Source organism: Solea senegalensis, linkage group LG12 (genome assembly GCF_019176455.1).
Source record: "Solea senegalensis isolate Sse05_10M linkage group LG12, IFAPA_SoseM_1, whole genome shotgun sequence".
NCBI lineage: Eukaryota > Metazoa > Chordata > Actinopteri > Pleuronectiformes > Soleidae > Solea > Solea senegalensis.
Window position 1 is genome coordinate 5,474,850 of NC_058032.1, and position 23,639 is coordinate 5,498,488.

At 40.4% G+C, this 23,639-nt stretch overlaps 1 protein-coding gene across 1 annotated transcript in view; it reads right to left on the minus strand.

Moving 5' to 3' along the window:
* gfra4b (GDNF family receptor alpha 4b) overlaps positions 1-23,277 on the minus strand; it is a 32,371-nt gene extending 9,094 nt beyond the window's left edge. The window contains exon 1 of the mRNA XM_044039532.1: positions 22,869-23,277. Within this exon, the coding sequence (XP_043895467.1) occupies positions 22,869-22,911 (43 nt within the window). The 5' untranslated portion in view covers positions 22,912-23,277. The remainder of the gene's footprint in view (positions 1-22,868) is intronic.
* Positions 23,278-23,639: the final 362 nt, after the last annotated feature.

The window sequence follows — 23,639 nt, forward strand, 5'->3', positions numbered from 1 at the left end:
ACTGGCTCACTCATTGTCTTCCTTATAGTTTCACTTTGTGCGTCTTTCAATAAATCAGCCAGTACAAAACAACAAGTATTATAATGCACATGGAGTGGGGAGTGTTTCTGTTTTCAGCCACCTCTGGTCCGAGTCTTTACCAGAGCAAAGCATACCGATGCATGAGCTCCACAACAATGTCAGCACAGATCAAAGTGTTTTGGACTGAAATAAAACTAAATGTAGAAGTGACTTGGTTTGTGTTTGCCGTTCTATTGGACAATGACATATAATCATGAAGTGCTGCGGTTGCAGTAGGTGCTGCATTATTCATAAGTATATTAATTCAGATGATGCGTCACAAGTAATAAGTTTCATGTGTTTCATGAATATGAGAGTGTGAACAAAGTACTGGAAAACGTTATTGCATTCAGTAATTAGAAAGTGTCTCTTCCTTTCAGTTAATTTGAACTTTATCAAACTTCTAATTCCGCACTTTTTAGACCCACACGTAAGGGGAGAGGACCTGATTCCCAGAATGTAAACAGTGTCCGCCATCTTTGCTAGCAGTTATGCTAACGGAACCAAGTGTCACTGGTGGGCACGTAACAAAGAAAATAATGAAGATATTTCTCAACTCAGGGGAAACTGAGGTTGGGAAGCGCAATTTTTCAAATACAAATACTTCAATACAGAACCATACAAAACATAAAAATAAAAATAAAAAGGCTTTCAGACTTTGCTCCATAATTACAACACGTATAATGTGCAAAGAGGGGAATTACATGCACTTTAATACAGCAGAATTATACAGATGCCAATCCGCGCTCTGCTCTCACAGGCAAACCTTGACTTCAATTTGATGCTTTGTGTTAAACCACGTGACTCGAGCCTATTCAGCGAGTCAAGGAACCTGAATAATACGTGCGCGACACGTATTGAATACCGTGAGAACATTATCAAGTCAAATTACCTTATTTATTAATCTGTTGCTGTGATGGTTATTCAACGCTGTGTCCATGGAATGGGATTCACTTAACAGCTGAGATTGCATTTGTATCGCTGGGTTTGGATGGCAGAGAATTAACTTTAAACATGAGGAATCCAGTAGAAAAAAGGTAGTTACTGTATATTAAAGCAGCACTATGAGGGTCAATTAAAAATATTTAGGATGTCATGTTAGTGATGGGACAATATGCAAAAAAAAAATAATGCAATACTTGGTGTCTCATAATCTCATAAATCCACACAAAATATTGCGACATTTCACTGTATCGATTTTTCCCTCACCCCTGCTAAAAAATATGTAAGTGCTGACAGAAGGCTGCAAAATTATATTAAAACAAAAAACATTCAGTCGTCGCAATAATATCATTAATTGCAATTATTTTGGTCAGGATAATTGTGATATAAACTTTTAAAATTGTCCTTTGGATTTTGTGATTATGGCTCTGACACATAAAGGCTGAAAAACATCAGATCTAGAGCTGAAACAATTACCCTAATTGATTATTAATTGATTATCAGCTATTTTGATTAATGATTAATCGGTTTGACGCTCTTTTCATTATTAAAACAAAATTTCTGATTGTTTTTGCGTCTTTAAATTTTCTTGATTTCTTTGCTCCATATAACAAAGAAGTCATTAAAATTGAATCATTTTGGTTTGTGGACAAAACAAGACATTCGAGAACCTCATTATTTCCAGGTTTGACGAACACCGATGAACATTTTTTTAATGTTTTCTGACATTTGGACCAAACGATTACTCGATTCACCGAGAAAATAATCGTTAGTGGCAGCTCTAATTGGATATCTTGAGTCGAATGTTATTTATTGTCTTGTGCTGTAGGTTTAACCTGCTCTCTCTCACCCACTTCAACTTAGTCAGTAAATGAAGATCTGAGATCCGTTGATTTCCACGTTTACAATCACAAAATTGAACAAATTGGCAGAGAAGCATTGATGAATGAGAAATTATTTTAACTAGGTAGTGAGCTGATTTTTTTTTTAGTATATGCAGAAGTAGGAGCTTCTATAATTTAAGTGAAAAAATGCCATCATTTTTATAAGCTGCATAAAATACAGAACCCTGCTGGGGTTAACTGCAGTCATTTTGTCTTGTGTGCACTCGTCTGTGTTTTTAAGTAATCCAGACTCAAATGAATGGAAAACAATGAACTCCACCTTTCATTGTTTAGTTTTACATAACCAGCATTTATTGTTTCGTTTTCACGCCTTATGTAATTGCGCAGGTCATAGAACATAGTGCTTTTGTTGCAAATTCATGCAATGTTGTTTTCGTAAAGTCTCTTACCCAAATGTACTTGAGAACTCCCAGCCATTGTTTCGCTCTCCAAAGCACACACTCAAAGAAAGAATTTAAGTGTTAAAACAACATAGTTTCTACTCTGTCAACACTCGCTTTTGACATCTGCAGTCAAAGCTGAACTCAAATCCCCGTAGGTGAGTTTCCCATCCTCACATCCTCACTCACTCAGGAACTGTCAGATAAATGCATCCCAGACAGACATGGCTCTGGCCAATATCAATGTTCTGGAAGGCCAGATGGTCAGTTTAGAATTTAAGGCAGCGATCCCAGGCCCTTCCCTCTATGGCTGTGTGTGTGTGTGTCAGGTTGTGCTGCCTGGGCAGACGCTAGAGCAGACATCATACATCACGAATGCAAATGAGCTGCTTGATTTGACATTTCCAATAAGCCTGTCGCAATGTACCAGTGGGTTTAGCCAATTAAGCATGTCAGTAATCAATGCTAAGTTAAGTCCTCAGTTTTCCCTGTCACATAAATCACGGGCAGATTAGCTGATCAGTTACCCTTACGCGCCGACTTAATGGTCCACTTCAGTGGAGATAAAATGGAAAATGAAACTTAATGAAGTCAGCTGGAATGCTAGCCTCACTCATATATGAACAGAAAGCAATGAGACTGCAGGTGGGGGAAGTTAGGTAATGTATTAATGCATTTAATGAGTATCACCTTTGTTTTCTAGCTCTTAAGTTTGGTAATTCATCCCGGGTGAAGCAGCTTTTCTTCAAAGCCAACAGCCTCCAAACCAGTAATGGCAGTCTTAAGCCCTATTCAGGGAGGATTAGCTTTACATGGGAAGGTAGAGTAATGTAATTTTACCACAGGACGTTGTAATATTAATGGCCAGTTTGCACGGGATAAGAAATCTCAGTAAAACGACTACAATTGGGAGGGGATAATCGAGGTCAATCGCTCCGTCTGTCCCACGAGCCCTTTACTGGGCCCAGTTGCGGAGCCGCCGCTATGACCAGCTTCATGCACTCCCATGGCGGGTGACGTAACCCCCTCAGACGAGGCACATGTTCTGTCATCCCACCCAGTAACCCGGGGCACCGACAAGGGCTCCCAACGAGGGAGGTGATCCCTGACCCGACACCGAGTGGCGCGCGATGTATGCGCGGCCGTCACCGCCTGTCGCCATGTGCGTACTACGCTGCTTCTTGTTATCACAATCCATCTCCACGATCCATGGAAATCTCTTTGTAAACACGAGGTGGCGGCATATTCTACGCACATACCAACTGCTTGTCTATTCACACGGGATTCGTATTACCTGGGGTCATTTTTATGGACTTTTCTACCCCCAGATGAAAGTCGCCGTAATCTTTACTGACATCGTCCAGTAATGACTACTGACGTGGCACATTCAGATGGGACTAAAATCACGGAGAAACTCTGGTAATAATTACTCTACCCCACGTCCTCATGTCAAGATAATCCTGTCCATAGACCTTAACAGAGTTTTAGGAAACATGAGACAAGCCGTTTTAGCATAATGGCCAAATCGGCACACCTTGTCTGTTTTTGGCTGCTACTTCTGAATAACTTATTCAGATGCCCAGATGTTGAGTTCATTTATTATATCTCAATAACCTTCATCTTTCATGTGTACAAAATGTATCCAAGAAATGTCGTTTTTATTTTTTATTTTCAAGATTAGATACGCACTCTGACGTGTTGAACTTATTTTCTTTTTCTTAAACTTTATGGGTTTTTTTTCTATAGTTATCACATGTATAGCATGTTGTGCATATTATATTATAATGTATTCATTGATAATCTATCTATCTTTTTTAAAATAAAGATAATATCATGGTATATTTGCATACATTCATCAAAAGTCATTATGCAATGGCCCACTTTAATTTGCATCGAGTCCAAGCAATTGACCTATGAGAGAACAGTAAAGAACATGTTGTGAATGCAGCATGTCCATGAAGAGTTTTTGCAATAACAAGAGCAAACCGTGTGACAGGCATAAGTAGATGCAAGCTGTTTTATCAGTGCATGAATGAATCATCTTCGTAAAGATGCAGCCCGTATGTTTTGTCCATCCAACGTAGTTTGCTTTTATGGCACAACATTTGCAATTTTAGACATCAAAGCAGAGTGTATCAAGTGTGGCAAAGTGAGACGGCAAAGGATGCATACAACAAATAGTGCATGAAAAGCAAAGCAATTTAGCTTCACAATTTTGACAAGAGAAGCTTTGATACTTTCAACAGTACATACCCTATATGTGGTAGACACAACATTCTCTACGCTTCTCTCATTCAGTTCAGATGAACCGTTCCAAAAAGTGGCTCAAAGTGTTTACCAGATCTTCTGACAGAAAGAGCAGAAAACAACATCTCAGAACAAAACTTTAGCAAACTCCTGGCACATTAAAAGATTTTGATGGCAACAAATGAATAGGCAGCAGACAAAAACAGTATTGATTAAACGTTCCATGAACACACTGTGTGTGTTACAAAGGTATGGGATAAATACTACAGAGGGGAATCAAAAAGCTAGATGTTGTGGTTACATAGAAACGTCCATTATCAGCCGTTGCTTGAAGGATCTGACGTGACAATGTGAAGATTTCTCCCTTCTGTGCAGTTCAATCACACGAACACAATACCCCACAATCCTATATATAACCTTTTTGGTAACGTATGCTGGACTTGATTTGCCAGTTTTATATTCCATCATGACATGAGCTATAGGCTTCATCATATTGAATAATAATGGGTTTCACACAGCACAGTTGAACACAATCATAATGGAGTTCATTTCAAATCAGATTTTGAGACAAAAATAGGAAAATGGTAAAGAAAAGAAAAAAGTAAAGTGTAAAGAGTATATATATATAACAAACTGCACAATTAATATTAGTAAGTTTATATGCCTGACAGGCGAAAACAACAAAAAGAAAAGTATAAACGTTACAATCGACACTAACAAAGACAGAAATACCCAAGCCTTCAAAATCTACACTGCATGCGCACAAATGTGATACATCTAATACAACAAGACACTATATAAACATATCTTACTGAGCGCACAAAGTGATATAGCACTAAAATCCTTGTGTTCCTCGAAGTGACGTCCCGCGTCCCGTAAAAACAGCTATTTCGCCTGACTAGAAACCATTTCATTCTCTGATAACGATCACCAGCCATTACCACCGCTATCGTCTTTATCGATGCTTCCCTCAGAGGAGCGTTGGCCAGAAAGGAGACGGTCCCGCGCCGCCTGTGGGAAAGCCAAGTCTAGCAACTCCTTTTCCTATATCTCCAAATGTAGACACAATCAATTTATAAAGCCATTTAAGGGCATTAGATGTGTTGCCAGGCACTCAGCCCCTCAATGCAAGCATTAATGTTTGTTTTTCTCTGAATGCACTGTAATGAATTGGTAATAAACCAAGTGTCGCAGCCTTCTCTCCTTCAGCCACTACTTCTTAATTATGCTGCATAGTGAATGTCTCACCCCCAAGTTAGTAACCCCAGGTACTTACTTCAACAAATATTTGTATTATTAATTACTATCTGGAGGCAGTGGCATAATCTTGAAAAACATTTCCACATACCCATTTATGTTGCACCCAAAGTTTTGAATTTTATTTTACTAAAAAAAAAAAAGATTGATCCCGTATAACAGCAGTGAGTTGTCAAAGAGTGCGTCAAAGAGAATGGTTGTTATTTGTTACTCAAATCCCCATTTCAGGTGAGCGATGTTTGGACTGACTGACACTGTGTGATTGTTACTTTGGAGTAAACCCTGTCTGTCTGAGTATCTGTACAGTATGTGTGTGTTTCGCTGTCTTTTTAAAAGCCAGTTGGCGCACAAGTCCAGAATTAGACCATGAAGTGGGAGGTTAAAGAGTTGGGGATTTAAAAGAACATTTATTATTTGAATCGACCTCTGCCGGCAATTGATTTGACAGGAAAGTGCATTCAGTAAAAGTCACATAAGGTCATATCGGTGCCACAGGGCGCAAAAGAAGATAGTGAAGATAATTTCTCTTAACAAAATCTCTCTGTGCGACAGCCCTCGCTGTGCAATAAACCAGATCAGAGCCTTTAAAGGCTTCCCAATTATGGCTGGATAGGAGCAAAACTGAAGATTTTGAGGTTCAACAGGAAACGTGCTGATATTTAGTAGCTAAAATATTCACGTGTGTCAGCATGCTAATATTTGCTCTGTGAGTTTTGGCTGGCTTATGGGAATGTGAATGTCTTTGGCTGGTATTCAGTTTCAAAAATAAGTGATTAAATTCAAATACTGAACAAATGGTTTTATGTGGGATTCCGGTTCATCCTCGGGGTTGGATACATCACATGGAAACTGTGAATGTTTGTGCCAAACCAGCTTCATGGTCAGCATTTTTATATCCTTTATTCTCATTGATGCGAAAATGTTACGAAAAAAAAAAATGTTGAAGAGAGAGATCAAAAAGAGCTGATCATCAAATTCTCACATCTGAAAAACTGGAACAGAATAGTTTGTGCTTGGAAAAAAAAAAAATTAATTAGGTGTTTATGAAGCATAAACAAATTTGAATTCTCTAGTTCTTAATCCAAACATGTAGTCTCTGCAATATTTCAGCCTGGATCAAATCTACAGATAGATTAGATAGATAGATAGATAGATAGATAGATAGATAGATAGATAGATAGATAGATAGATAGATAGATAGATAGATAGCTAAAATGATAGCTTACCTGAGATTACACTGAGTCACACATATTTAAATTAGGTATGTAAAGTCTTTCTGAAGTACCTGTGGCCAATAGTGAAGCACTGGCAGGCTGAAACATGTACTGCAAGAACAACCACTCACCTGCTGACATCAACACAACCACAAGCCCACAGCCTGTTGTTTTCCCACTGAGCCATACAGTAAGAAAGACCAAAGGACAAAGACCGATCTATAATTAATGGCATACAATTTGCTACCTGGAACAGCGATCAGATACTGGCAAAGTCATTTTGTGGGGGCTAACGGGTATCAGATCTCAACGTTGGCAGGAAACAGTCACCCCAAACCCCCCCACTGAAGAAAATACACAAGGACGCGAAGAGACAGTCGAAAAACACAGACACAGATGGCAAGCATCAACAATTAAGACAATCTCTGGATAGCTACGTTACGAGTGGATTACAAACTTCACACCTAAGGCTACATATATGTACATAAGCCAGCCAAATTAAAAAAGACATGTCCATATTTGTCTATATTGTACTTTTATTTTCAAGGGAAACTAGATCAGACATTCTACTGAATGAAATAATCTCACATTTTATCATGATAATTGTTGATTTCAATGTTTTTATGTTTGTACGGGCAGCCCTGTTCATAGGGATAAAAAGTAGTGGCTAAGATATTTTTTTACATATTTAGTAAGTGTAGACCTGAGGATGCCTACAGGATGATTTACAGTATTTATTGGAGAAACTAAAAAAAATGCTTCAAGCTCAGTTTACATAGATATATGGGTAGAGTGTTTTCTTTGTGTTTGTTTTTTTTTTTAAATCAAAAGTTTGTTTTTCCAGATGTGAGTAAAATAAAGTCTGTGCAAGGCTTTTGAAATGAAGTTATGCATTTATAGCATGCGTGCCAATTTGTACAGCTGTGTGAAGGCACGTCAAGTTTCAGTTTCAGTGTCACACCACAAAAGCTGCTGTATCTTCAGCGCGTTGACTTTTGGTATGTAATGCCTGCAATTAACTTGATGCACTTTGTTTGCAGAGGGACAAGCAAAGGATGTGAAAGAGTGAAAGTGTGGCCTGTCAGCAACACTAAACAGTACTGCTGCCAGCCACCACGGTATACAAATGATAGGTCTTCTTCTCAAACATAGGGTGTGGAACGCCGATCCCCATTCATTAAAAATGGTGTGTGTGTGACAGAACCACTGCTTGCTGAATGATTGCCAATTATCTCTTATAATGTAAGACCAGGATTCCGTATAAACAGACAGTATGTTTGTTTACATGGCCATCAATAATCTCAATTTCTATTCTGAGAAGACTCTTGAGTGCTCCCTTTTATGAGAGCTTGTTAGCAACGGTGACCCTTCCACCATTGTTACAGAAGAGTAGATACGGTTTGCTACAAGAACATCACACATTTACCATTCAAAAGTCTTATTACTTTATTAAACAATGACTCCTAGAAATAAACTATCACTCAAGTTTTAACTTGAATGTGCCCCCTTGAAGTTGAAATCATATATGCTGGTTGTTTACAAATAAATGGTAAAAGGCAAATTAATAAATACAGATTTTTACAACCTGACCATTGTACAACCTGACCATTGTTTGGGTGTTGGGGGGACAGATCAATAGTCAGTGTTAAAAAGCCTGATGGCCTTTCAATCCTACAGTGCATCTTCTCGGTCCTGTCAATATGTTGTGTTTGTTATTGTCCATTAATAAATTAAGCTGTTGTGTTATATGAGTGTTATGGTTGGAAAAAAATGCCATTTTTTGGATTGAAGACAGGGAAATCTTCATCATGATTGCACAAACAAACGTGGAGAAGAATGAACGTCACACAGAATGGGGTGATTGTTAAAAATAGCAGGATGAGTCAACACAAAATGAGGACCTTGCAACTAAAACGGTGGCCTTTTCTGTTGCGTAGACGTGCTTCGCAATGAATACTTTGCAAGATCGGTTCACATAAACATCACAAACCCCCTTTTGCCACCTGCAAAATGAAGAGTGGATAGAGGAGAGACAAACGCTCATCATCAATGAGAGACTCAAAACAAACACCACACTCAGATATTGCAAGTACTTTTTGCACATAGTAAATAACCCATAGACTGAAGTAAATTTACAGTGGGTATTTGTTCTGGGAACTTGACTTTGGTGACTTTTGTTTGGCCTAAAGAAATTTGCTATCAAATCCTTAGTTATGAAACTGATATACGGTTAAACATTTACTTTTAAAGTGTATATATACACATACGTACATATACTGTATATACATATATTCAGAAAAGTAGCAGTTAAAGTAATGAAGTGTAAACCTTCTGTTGGCCAGCTGTAGCCATCACTAAACAGTCGTTACCGGATGGAAAGGTGACATGGATACATTCCACTGCAGTGATTGATGGGCACTTTTACTGATGAGGCTCTTCAACAGCAGAGTCCTCTGTGTCGTTCACACTCTCAGCATGTCTTTTGGTCCCCAGACCTTTTCAGCTTTTCCGCTGATTGCCCCCACTTGCCCCCGTTGTGATAAAGACTTGCAACATTCAACATAGTCATTTCCAAAGTGCATTGTGTTTTAAGGTAAAACATATGGAGTGATTTTTACACTAGCCTAGTTAGTTTTTACTGTACACATTGTATGCCCCCCACTTGCCTCCATTAACAATAATTTTTACATGTACATACACATGTTATCCTTGTGGTAAAACAGGAAAATAATCATTCACCCAGAGCCAACGTTCGATGACGATAAGTGAAACTTGGGTCAGCATGACCAGATGTTAGCCCATTAGAGGAGACTCCAGAGCAGAGGACTCTGTCAATCATTCAGGACCCCTGGGACTACAGCGGTGATATACAGGAGCTCAGTTACACGGTGTCTTTGTGCTCCTTCTTGATTCACTGTTTTTCGGACACAAATGTGAGGTCACAACAGGATCAGAGACACATGACCTCAAGATCAAAAGAACCTGAAATCCTCAGTCAACATTCGCGAATATAAGTCACTCCAAACCTCTTGACAGTGTGCGACTTCTAAGTATGATGACAAAGGTTGTTTGAATGTCATTTCCCCCGAAGCTCTAAATCTTGGGGCTCCTATTTTTGATCTTCAGAGCTGCCAGTCATGCTTAGAACACTGTTGGTTACGAGTTCAATTTTACACACACGGTATGCACACAGGCTTCAGTGTCAATGGTTTTCTGCTTCTCATTAGCATTTAACAGGAGTGACTCATGACATATCATGCAGCCACTGAGTGTATAGAAGCTTCAAGTCAGGGCTGGACTTGCCATCTGGCAACCCAACTGTTTATTTGACTTTGCCTGACCATAAAACAGGACTGGTTGTTTGGGTAAATTGACACTTGTCTGGTCCAATCACATCTTTAAAACCCATCTTCTTTTGGGCTCATCCCTGCACCTGGCCAAGGATAGTGGTGGTGGGCACAGTGAGGATGAGTGGAGGGGCAATTTAACTTAAGCAGAAGCTATCTGCTAACAACATTTTGATTTTTAATCAATGCTTGTGAAACACAAACTAGTTTGTGTTTCACAAGCATTGATTAAAAATCAAAATGTGACAGCCTATAAATTAGCTGTTCTCTTTATAAGTAGCATGGTTGGGTTTTTTGTGCATTTATTAGCACTATATGTTTTTGAGGCAATTCTTCTCTTTGCTGTATGTTCCTCCCCTCTTCTGTCTTGCATAGTTCAAGTATTAAATGATGTATTTTAACAGTTTATGTCTTTTCAAATCGCCTGGTGAATGTTGCTCTTTCAGTCCCGTTCCTTTTTTCGTGTCAACAAAAAACGCTGGTTATCCATTATTCAGACGTTTCTGTCAGAGTTTGAAGAACAAAAGTAATGCCGTTCATGACATTATTAAATAATTTTTCGCCTCTCTTCAACATAACCTCCACTGGCAATAAAGCATAGCAATTCCTAATTAATGTCGGCTCTGAGTGAATAATCATTCAGTCAAACGGACAGAATGGACGGACTACAGCTTGCAGGGTCAAACGCGACCAAAGCATAATTAAATAAGAGGGTCCATTATATGTACTTTATATATATACTTTAAAGAGAAGCTGTGTATTTCAGTTGCATTCTGTACAAACACAAAATACAATGTGAGGTTTGGTAACATGGCCAAATATATTATCACAATAACTTTTTATTTAACTTCTAAATAACAGTATTGAAAGAAAGGGAGCTACATCAGTGCTGCAGAGAACAATGTTAAGAATCAAAGAGTAAGAATAAGTGGTCAGGAACAAAGTTAAATTAAACTGTCAGTTTCCCCTCTTAATTATACTGCCTTTCTGCTGCTAATGCACTCGAAGTAAAGCCCGTGGAACTGTTCGCCAACAGTAGGTGACATGGTTCAGTTAGATTGTGTCACAGTGCCATTTGTATGATAATCACATAGATCGCTTTCCCTGAATACCAAGGCTGCCAAGGCCAATTCATAATGAATGCAACGTGTGGCCCTTCTTAACAGCCTGTTCAAAGATTCCCGGTGTGTTAATCTCTTTAAAATGACTGTATATGGGAACATTAATGTGATTAACCAGCTTGTGTGTGTGTGTGTGTGTTGTGGGGGTCTTTTTCCACCACTGTTGCCTTTCTCTGTGGTTCTAATAGAAGAGGAGGCTGATGGTGGCGTTTCAGAGGAAAGAATGAGTGGGAGGACATTTCTATGGTGAGGCCATCCATGTTTGAACCAATTCATGATGCCGGGGGGAGCTGACTGCGCTCAAGAGGGGGGAGGGGGACTAAAGAAATGCAGGCTCATCCCCGTGACGGAGTTGATGCATCTGAATGGTAAATCGGACTGGGGAAGCTCCGCGCTAGATTGGATGGTAACCAGCGCGCTCCTGTGAGAACAAGATGAGTCGCCGTCATCGTCTTGTGTAAATATGCTGGAGCTACTAAGCACTGCCGACATCGGTTTCATGACGGCTGAAAAATGTCATGCTGACACTGATGTTCTGAAAAGGTTGCTCTGTTACAATTTTGTGGCACAAAAAGGACCAATTTAAAAAAATAAAATAAAGTAAAGTACATACAGCTGTCAAGAGCTTTGCACTTCACTTGTTCAGTGGCTGTTGTGATAATTGTGTCTGCTTCCCTGTCTGAACAGCATTGAAGAAAAAGCTATGGCACAATATTAATTCTTTTAAAGAAATGTGGCCCTGAAGAAGGTTAATTCAGCTTTCACATGACCTTTCTGTTTTGTGTAGTGTGTGGCATCTGTAGCCATGAGCATTTGTTACCCCCAGAGTGGGGTTGATATCAGGCAGTATAGCTTCCTTGTCTGTCTCCCTTTCCTCTTCTCCATCTTTTGCTTTCAACCTGGACTCAAATGCACCCTTCCTTCTCTGTAGGCTGAACGAGCGATGCTGTAGGAGATATCAAGCTGGCTCTCATTATGATGCAGACCATGAGGACTGCGGGGCAATAGATCAACATCTCAAAAGTAATAACAATGCTGCCGAAAACTTAGAGCAGAGAATTCTTGGCTTCCATGCTTTCTACTGGATTTTTCTTTTCTTTTTTTTAAATGAAAAGGTCATTTGTCCAAATATACTTGATTGCATGAAATCACCGCAGCACAGACCCTTCATATTTTCAAATCTAACTGTACTCATGACTCATAGGTCATCAGACAGAACGTATGGACCTTCTATTATATGACTCTTGGCTCATTAATCACAGAACATCATGAAACCGCGTCCGTCTTACGTACATTTTGTAATTTAGCCCATTTTCCCTACATAGACCCTACATGCACGTCCCCAGTCTGACGCCGAATGTGCCGACCACGCGGCGGTAACCATGGAATCCTGCTTAATTATATGGGCGGAAGACCGCCCATGCCCCCACATGTTCAACTCAACTGTTCAAAGAATACAAGGACACACAAACGAGTCAGCTCTCCTGCTGAGAAATAGCCACCACTTGAATGGAGTGCTGGACTGGCAACAACCCAAATTTAAGTTTGAACGGAACTACGTGCTGAAATACAATTCATTGGGAGAGACCAGGAGGGACAGGATTAGGATTGGGCATAATCGAGGGGACAGCTGAGGTTGAACGGTTTGGAGATAAAAGTAAACAGTCAAGAGTCAAGGGTTGAGATGGTTTGGGTGATGTGCAATGGAGGGATAGTGATTATTGTGGAGCTGCCGGGCAGGAGGATGAGAGGAAGACCATGAAGAGAAGGGTTATGGATGTTGTGAAGGAGGAGGACATGAGGACAGTTGGTGCAATGTCTTAATGCTCAATACAAGTTTACAGCTGTAGAGAACAACAATAATAATAATAATAATACAATTATTACCACTCACTTAATAGTGTTCTGATACAGCTGTAAAGAGTGGATCATAACTGTAACTGTTACTATGAAAGAAACTGTGAATACTATCGAAGCGTGACTTTATTCCGTATACATACATCTTTTTACAGCAGCAGTGTTGAATCCCCAAGGAAGCGTGTGGCAGAGAGTCAGTGGACGTAATACACAGAGTGATTCTTTTCCACGGGCGCATCCATGGATGTGAATGTGGCTCCGGTGTCACAGTTATCACTCACACTGACGCTCAGTGGCATTCACTTGATCCAATTAACTAGGGGGCGTAACAAGGCATGGGGAGGGGAGGGCACGCGGGTCTACCGGGTGGTAACGGAGTCAAATGCCGATACACAAAACGAGACCAACATCCAATTATACACTGTCCGTTAATGAGAGGTGACTGTGGAAAAGTTGTGGACGTACAGTTCAACATTCTAACGGGGGTTTGAGCCACCTCTTAAAGGTCTTTTGTGTGACATCTCGTGGTGAGACTGCAAACACTCACCCCATCATTTCCTGAGGGAACCTGACAAAGGAAGGATTTCTTTCTTCTTCATTTGTGCAGTAAGTTTCTGCTTCAATTGTCTTGGACTCTCCCTAAAACATGGCGCTTGTCTTAAGTAAATGTAAAATGCTTAATTCAAGGCTATGAAAGCCAAGTTGAATATTTTGCCAATAAACCCTCCTACACACTGGACCTTTAGCATATTGCCAAAGCTGCTTTATTAGCTCATCTCCTTCCTGGGGTAGTATCATTGACTTGGCTGTGAGGTGAGGATCTTCTGCATGCATAGTTTGTTGGCTGCATCGCACTCTGTGCCTGAAATAATTAATCAAGTGTTGGTGAGCGGAGGTGGCATCCTCTCCTCTATGGAGCAGATGTTGTAAATCCACTGCAGCGCACACACAGACAGGTGCCCTCCAGCCGGTTCCTGTCTGCTGCTCTGGTAATGGTGTGTTTCCTTTCACTGGAACACTGGGAGAACTGAGCCGGACTCTGTCCAGCCTCTATAACCACCACATCACGAGATAATACAGCAGATCACAAGTTGACTGGTCACAACAGGATTGTGATATTTGGGGAGGAAAAAGTGTAGAATTTGTATATCTTTTTGAATTTTAGTCCAAGGCTCTGTAGAGACAGGTATTTCAGTCAATTGCCAGTTCAAGTAGACTTTTATTATGTTCTTCTATTTAATAAGAAAATTGCCTTGAAAGTGCAGAAGAAAGCCAAGTGAATAATTGCTGCTAAGTCGTGGTGGTGTAATGTTGTCACAGACTGCTGTTCATGTCATTCTACCGACCTTCAGGTTTTTCATCCGTCTAGTTATGGATGGTGGTTACACAATCACATTTGTTACTGCATTTGCATTAGAAACTTTTTTTGTCCATCCATCACACATTTAGTTTTAGGCTGTGTCGTGCACGGGGTGAAAAGCAAACACTCACACAGTACTTTTACTGAGAACTGGGGGATATGTCGCGTATTTTCCATTCTAGTTCCAGTGCCCGAACACTCACACAGTGGTGCGAGGACCTATTGTAATTGTGGGATATTGTATTATTTTTCTCTGCATTGAATCTCTAATTTGACCCCCTAAACGTGCGTGAAAACTGACAAACATTGCCACACAAATCGGTACTGGAGAGAAATTTTATAAAATAACAGAAATGTGAAAAACCAATGCAAAATGGCTCAGTAGCGCCCCCTTCAGGTCAAACGCCTATGGAGCGGGTCGAAATTTAGTTGCGCCAAATTCAACGAAATTTGGTGGGACTGTGGTTTGGTCATGCATTGCTGCCGTTCTGCCATCTCTTGTGTTTCTTATTTCCTCCTTCTTCCAGTCCCGACATTAATTCACTTTCCACAAACAAGCATTTGCACACATTCCTTTTTATGGCCGCTTCGAGGAGGCCCGCAAACTGATTTCAGCAATTTGATTAACTGAGGAGCTCCTCCTTGGCATAAAAGAAGCCAAATTAATTTAAATGAAAAACTGTTTGGTGCCATAGCTCAACTGGTATATGGTCAGTCTGGGAATGCTGATAAGAAACTATTCCATTTGCTGGCGGAACTGCAGTGTAATTCACTCAGTACATGTAAACAAACAATGAAACAGTAATTAAATACTATAAAGTTTGAGGCTGCACCTATTTTAATTAAATAACATCTGCTATAAAACCATATAGTGCATATGCACAGCAGCAGATATCAAAAACATTCCGTTATGGGGCTCATTTATTCTGCCTGTCATAAAACCTGTTCTGGAGCCACAATGATACAAGGCATCTACATTCATCATTTACAAGCAACGTTGTCTCCGCTCCCTTTCTGGGTTTGAAACTTTTATTTCACGTTGCTACGGCGCTCGGCTCACATCGCAGCAGGCTTTAAAATATCCGAAAGGTTACGAGGTAACATATCAGGCCTATTTTCATGGAGCGAATAAAGTGGGAGGAATGATGAGGCACCGAGAGAGGCCTGCAATTCGTCTATTCAACCGCTAATTATTGCTGTTGCTGTTGAATGTACTGTTTTCACTGAGGCCCAGCGTTGACCGTCGTATGATACGGCAGCTGTTTTAGAAATGGGGAAGAAATTATTACCAACCGCTGCCATCTGTACTGTATGTGGAGAAGAAAATAGATGAGCGCTTTATCAAAAAGTCACTAGAGCTGCACGCTCACAAGTTATATGTGGAATGCAGAAAGCAGGGACTGTAATAAAAAAACAACACAATGGATCGAATGTTTATTGGAATAAAAAGAGCAGTTATTAACACAAAAATGCATCTGGCAGTCGTATTGTTTTTTTAAGAAGCTTAGACGCTCACTAGAAAACAGCAGTATTTGCATGTTGTTGTTGAAATAACACCACTGAATATCTTATGGCTTCTCACTGACCTTATTGTTCCCATGAACGCACTAATTTCACAGTCAGATAACTTGGGTCGGAGGGCAACCACGAAATATATTCTTGGACCTTTTGTTGCGAATGTTCTTCCAAGATTTGCTTCCATCGATCTTCCGGGAAACTTTGCTCACCCCAAATAGATTTAGCAGTGTCCCAGAAATCCAACAAGAAAGCAGAAAGTGGAGTCTAACTGTGTCACAATGGAGCCGTGCCCGCTTGACTGGAACAGTCTTTTTTTTTTTTTTTCCTGGAAAACCACTGAGAGAGTGAGTTAATGAGCCTCTGTTTGGCCACCGTACAGTATATGGCTATAACCTCTAATCCAATTACATAACAGGAATAAAGGAGAGAGGAATTCCACATTTAATCAGATCAGGAGCTCTGCTTATGCAAATGTGTACTCATTTCCACCTCCATATGTCTGGTTTTTGGACATTGTCGAGAGTTTGCTGAGGAACTCGGCAGAAGGTTGCCTGAGCTGGACACGTTCACAAACGCAGGAACTTGGTTGCACTGAAGACCTACTTTGATGACATGAGGAACCAGCGTGAGCTCATGGGAAGTGTTCTGCCGTTGAAGCCTTCACACCTTCAGCAGCAAGAACGTGCAGCAAACGGCAATGAGTGAACGTTGTGCAAAATACAATATATTGGCATTGAGATTTCTATGGATTTAAATAGAGTTGGTGAGATGTTTTCGTTGATGTAACATAACCATGGTCTCCAGAAACTGGAAAATGTCCATTTTCTGGAGAATAAAAACGGTTCTGCTGAAAATGTCCAGACCTTTCAACGTGTTAAGCAGATCATTGTCATCCTGTGAAATATAGGCGTCATTCGAGTCGGATGAAGACCATGGATAATCAAAGCTGAGATCACAGACCGTGACCTGAAAGGTGATAACTGAGGGAAATGTCGTATCAGCCAAAGCAGAGGGGGGCTGGGTGAAAGCAGATACCGCAGGATATTGATATTGTTTTTAGTTTGTCCATGCCTCGTATTTCCCGGAGTTAATCCTGAGGCATCTCCACAGAACAGGGCGGCGTTTTCTTTGACCGAACCCACAACTTTGCATCCAACAACAACGAAGTAAGAGAACTCCGCAGTTCTCTTGGGCAGATCGATTTACGAGCAAAGAGTCAAGCGGTTTTCCAGAAGCAAAACATTTCAACGTGATTGTGTCTTCAATTTTAAACACGACGGGGTGTTTTGTCAGCAGTTACTGTTACATGACTCGACACAAAGGCGAAAAGAGAAGAAAAGAACATGTTAATCAGGCTGTGATCAGAATTCAAACTATGAAAACAATTCTGCTCCATGTGAATCTCTGACTGAACTGTGGGTGGTTGTGTTGCATTGTGGGTAACGCATGGCAGATTTTGACAAAGGAAGAAAATGTGTGCTACAGTTGAAGCGACGTGTATCAGTTTTAAAGTTGCATTTTTTGCTTGATTGGCAGTTTAAGATAGACTATGATTCATTTTTCAGCTTCTCCCTCTCCAGGGGTCGCCAGAGATGTTCATGCCGGACCTGGCACCGGCACAAGGTGTACAATTTAGAGTGTCCAATTAACAGTGAATAAAGGGGGATCGGGTTCCTCGCGATAGCTCATGACAATGACGATAACACATCATGTATGATCATTTTACAAAATTCTGAACTGTCACAGTTCCTTCACAGCGAATGCAACGTGTGGCGTGACTTGCACAAAATCAATGCAACGATTAGAAGTGAAATTTCTCGGTGCCTGTGCAAATCAGTAAGGTGTGAAAAACATGTTATTTGCTCTACTAGTGCGCGTTGAAATATTTGACCCTGAGTGAAAGATTGATGATTGAAAAAAGAAAAAAAAGCCAGTTTGGGACAGAAATGGAGGGAATAATGGAGCCACAGTGTGTTTTCTGTGGCCAAACTTGGCACAAGTAAAACAGAAATGTCAGTCCAACATAACCGTTTCACTCCATCCGTCTCTCTTTCAATCTTTCCTGTGCCATCTTTGAAAATAACTGTGGTCAGAGGTCGTTCTTGCATACATGCAATCTGGAATAAAATCCCCTACGATATCGGAGCAATATATATCCTCTGCCTCACACTTCAAACACTCACATAAGAGCTACCTGATGGGAAATGATGTCTGCAATCATCAGTGTGAAATACCTATAATATCTTGTTTATTTTGACCCGAGTCGTCTTTGCTGTGGTACCCTCATGTGTACTTTGTTTGTCTTTTTTGTTGATGTGTGATCTTTAGCTGATACACGTTGCAGAACATGCTGGAAATCTGTTTTTAAATGAGGCAGGACAGTGTAACTTTTAATCTTTTCCTGTATGATAACAAATAAATAGATCATTTAAAAAAAAACAACTTTAAACCTGTTTTTTTGGAGCTACTTGTGTTCAGTGGAAACATTAATTTAGTCAATGTGTCAGCAAACTCTCTCCTCGACTCAGCCAAATGTATTTGTCTCTTGATAGAGATTATTTATTTGTTTAAAAAAATAAATAAATAAAAAAAAAAAATCCTGTAAGTGTTGAGCATCAGTGGATTTGTCACTACTATTAAAACGTGTCAGATGCTGTCAGTAATGCGGTCTACTGTAAAAAGAATATGTTTGTGGCGGCTTTAAATACCACTGAGAATAATAATTTGTTGCATTTGTTCAAATGTTTGTCAGATCAATACAAGGACGGCGTTTGCGCTTGTTGCTGCTAATTGTTCCCAACGTGAATGCCGTCAATCACGTAAATCTGAATATGTAAATGACGTGTGACCAGCGCCACATCAGGAGACACTTGATAGATTCTTTTGGTTTTCACCTACATACAGTACATCACACCTAATCAATGGCAGTGTCTCTGGTATTAACACTCGCCCGACAGCGTCACTGCTTCTGTGAGCAGCACTTAGACTTCCAACTGTGTGTAGTTTAAAAAGAGTTTCACAGGCAGATGATCATTTTAGAAAGTCAACAGTGTCACCATCAGAGTTCAGAGGCGACTAAATACAAAGGTGTTTTAAAGGTTTTCCTGTCATTGGCTGGGAATCAAAGGCTGCACACAAGAGAAAGTGTAACAGTCATTCCGTCTCTAAAGCTTTTAAAAGCCGGCTCTATCAGAGAGTGTTCGGGTTTAGATGGAAAACTCTCATCCCTTTTATTGAGTTTTACTTCCTGTAGGCCATGATAAGATGCAGCACCGACTCCTGAGATTTAATAATCAGTTTCCTCTCCTGTTTTAGTGCACCGTGTTAATGGAGTAAGGTAAAGATTCTCTATTGAATCCCATTTTAGTCTGAACGATTGACACAGTTATGAGAGCTCGGCTGCAGTGGACTGTGCCAGCGGACTGCCCGTATACAGTAAAGTCAGTCTTCTGGAATGTTTTCATTCTGCGTTTCAGTCGTGAAATTGTCTCTTGGGAAAATGACCAGTGTCCCATCTTGCTCCGTCTTTACAGCAGTGACCAAACAGGAAGAAGAAGAATGTTGCCTGTTAGATATGATGAAGAATAAATGTAAAACAAAATAAGAAATAAGATAAATAATGGCACTGTTGCACCACCAGTGCATGGATAATGTGTGTACTATAATTTGAATAGTGATTTTACTTTTTTTAAGATGCAAGCTTTCATTAAATGTCAAGTCAAATGAGGCAACAAGGATGTTCATTTTTATACAGATTTGTATCTTCACGTGTATAAATTAGTAAATGTACAACAACTTCTTTGAGAGTTGACTCGTCGATCTGCCTGATTGTCACAAAAAAAACACCTCCTGTATTTTCTTTGTTTAACTGATCTGCCAACAACTAAGATTATGCAGAATCAAACCGGAAAGAGTGAAGAGACCATGAACTGTACACTTGATTTTTCCATATTCAGGGTTCTCGCCATGATTTTTTCACAGCATAGGGGAGGACTTAGTGCTGCGTATTGTAGGGGAGTCCGGAAGCATCCCACCCACCCAGGAACATTTTTTAATTTATAACCCTCTGAAACACTATTTCCTGCATTTTGTGGGCCAAATTTTGTGAACTATTACTACGACGCTACCGATTAAAAAAGGGGAGGGAAAAAAACGCACAGGGGATCAAAAAGAACCCTGATTGTGTTATATCTTGTGCTAAATTGTGTTACAGTATTTTTTCAAATTGTGGCGGAGTTGTTTGAGCAGGGCTCCATTTTTCTTTCTACAATGAATTCCAACTTGCATGCTCTTTTTGAGGAGACTGCTCAAGAGATAAAGAACGTTAAAGAGCTAATCTCCTGGAATTAATCTGGAAACCTTTAAAGAGCCTTTAAAATGAAACCTTGAAACAACCAGACACAAAAGATACATAAAATGGCTAGTTTTTTGTTTTTTTCCGAGAACTTGACAAAAGATTTAATGGCGTGACGTCGTTGTCAGACTGCCGGATCACAACACCATCTCCTCTCACTGTTTCACTGTCTGTGCCACGTGAGGAAAATGAGCATGTGATGAGTTTGTCTGTTCACCTTGGATACTACCTGCGCTTCAAATGAGATTCATGACAAATCCACTACAAGAGGCCAGCCAATATGCTCGGTAATAGCATGCCTGGCAATACTTATCTATCTCCATTAAAGACACAGGTCATATCCCACAATGTCAAAACCATTAAATCAAAAAATATAGCCTGATCACCAGCCGAAGCCGGCCACTGTTGCAATTCCCAAAAACAGCTCTGTTGCAAGAGGGTGATTAAAATACAGGAGAGAGGGGGGAAAAAAATGAAGACAAACCAAAAAGCTTTGACGGGCCGTAATCAGAAAAATGTAAATTATTAGAAGCATTATAATGCATTTGCATATCCTTGTCAGCTGCTTGTGGATTTTCACTGCAACCATTTCCACTCGGAGTCCCACTTGAGCTCACGCCTTACGCTTTCATTTTTTACCCATTAATATTGAATGCAATCACCTCGTCCTACAACTGGGACTTGCACCTGGATATGAAACAGCTGTGATGTGACTGAGGTCCACTGTTAGTTATTTAACACCAACAAAAAAGCACCTACAGGCTGCACAATAGTGTTGCATTTGATCGGATTTGAAGCCTCCATGTGTGGATCTTTCAACTTGAGCTCTGCTGCACATTCATCATGCAGATAAGATCAGATGCTGGACCTTCGAGTGCTTGCTTAGGATTCATTTTTAATTTTAAAACAGTGGAGGCTTCAGTTTGGACTTTTGCAACTCCTGTGAATGCGCAAACTGTGAGATTAATATCATCTGTACTAGCACCTGCAAACCTGGACCCAACATGGTCACAGCACAAGGTCCATGTCTTGACTCAGACCAGCTTGCCACACAACCAGCCAGAGCCAAGCATCTCATGATCTCTGTTCGTCAAACTTAAAGTCCAATATCAAAATGCAAAAATAAAATATGAAGCACTGCAATTTTTTAGCATATTCATATAATTAAATTATGTACTGTATGTTGATTTCACGTCTAAGCCTCAAACTGCTTCACCATGTGATGCTTACAAAAAATAAATCCAATCCAAAATCACTCCAAAAAATGCTTTCATTTAATAGCCTCCTCTTTGCCCATCTGAGAAAACATCGTCCCAGGTGTTTGCTCAGAGATCTTATTCTTTGAAAAACCCCTGCAGGTATCTGGAGGGCTGGATAATGTGCGAGCCGAGCTTTATGTCCATTAAAGTCATGGATGTCAGACACTTTCACAGAATGCTACATAAACAGGGGGTTGAGTCATTCGAGGCAGTCCATACAGTCTCGACCTTTCGCAGTTGGCTCTTGGCTAATTGATGTGAGCAGATCGCAAAACGAAAACACATGAGAATCCACAAAACTGAACACCGTACAGCTGATTTGACTGTGTTTCTGCAAATTTAATATCAGTCACCATGTAAAACCATGACAGAGAGGGGAAAGAATGATATTAATAATACACAGAGAGGTGATATTTAATGCATATTCTGGTCTTTGTTAGTGGTGGCAGGAGTGAGCCTGGAGAATGGCACATTTGTTTATAGTGGCAAAATAGAGACTTGGAGAGCCACACACACACACACACACACACACTGCTCTCCACTCAAGACTGTGGATGGCTGCCACACACACACACACACACACAAAAAAAAATTGACGCTTCCTTCAATTACATGGAGCCCAGTGACACTCGCTGTGTGACAGATGTACTGCTGCGCGTGGTTCATTTACAAGGCCAGTTTAGAATAAACAGTAAGAGCTGCTCAAACTTTGACTGCATGCCCGCGCTAAAGCTGAGAGAACTGTAAGTGGTAAAAAAAACAAAAAAAAAAAAAAACATCACTATGTCATAAATATTTCATGATATAAACATTTTAATAGGCTATATAATTTATATTATAAGCAAAAAATGTGTGTGTATGTGCAGTATTTATACTATAATTAACCAATGATATGATGTGTACCAAAAATGGATTGAGATGTGGCGACTGTCAGTATACACGTCCAATTATAAGGGACGATGTTTAAAAGGAAAGGCAACTCCTCATTGATTCATTAGCTTCGTTTACAGGAGTTGTCGCTGATAATGAAATGAGACACGCACTTACCCAAAGTTATGAGATGAGACAGATAAACTCCCCAAAGATCCATCTCTGTGTGAAATGTGCAGTCGGGGTAACGCGGCGGATCTTTAACTACAGCTGTATAATTACACGGCAAGAAGACGGTATCCTGTTATACATGTGGAGCTCATTATTTGGCACAGCGTGAGGGGGGGGGGAATAAAACCACAAGCTTGCCGCTGCAACCCTTTATGTCTCTTTGAATCCCATCCGTTTCTTCCCAGTCGCTGTTTCGGTCGCGCTCTTGCGCAAAGTCACAGCCATGCGTAATGATGCGAGTCCAAGTTGTTCCTGCGCGCGGTGCGAGGAGGAAGAGGGAGCCGCGTCTGTTGCGCGTCGTCGGTGTGGTCGCACTAAAGCTCCGTGAGTCTGGAGAGATGCTGCTGAGTGCTGCCGGGAAGAGCCGCATCCAGGAGGGAGGGAGGGAGGGAGAGAGAGAGAGTACCGTGTTTGTGCAGGAGAGGAGGAGAGGACAATAAACAGCGCGGTTACATGGTCAGGGATTCTGTGCTGGTAATAAAGTCTGACACGAGGTTAATTCTGCAGCAGAAACATGACTGCGTTGTTCCTGCGGGGACTCATAGTCTGTGTGAGATACTTTGAAATGCTTGTTTGTAATTCACTGATGTTGTTCTACACTAATACGACTCGAATTATACCAAGTCATTCCCATTGCTCTGATAAAGACATGCCATTTATCTGTCTCCAGCACCGCAATCTAACACTTGTCATTTGGTTTCCTTGAATAATAGGAAT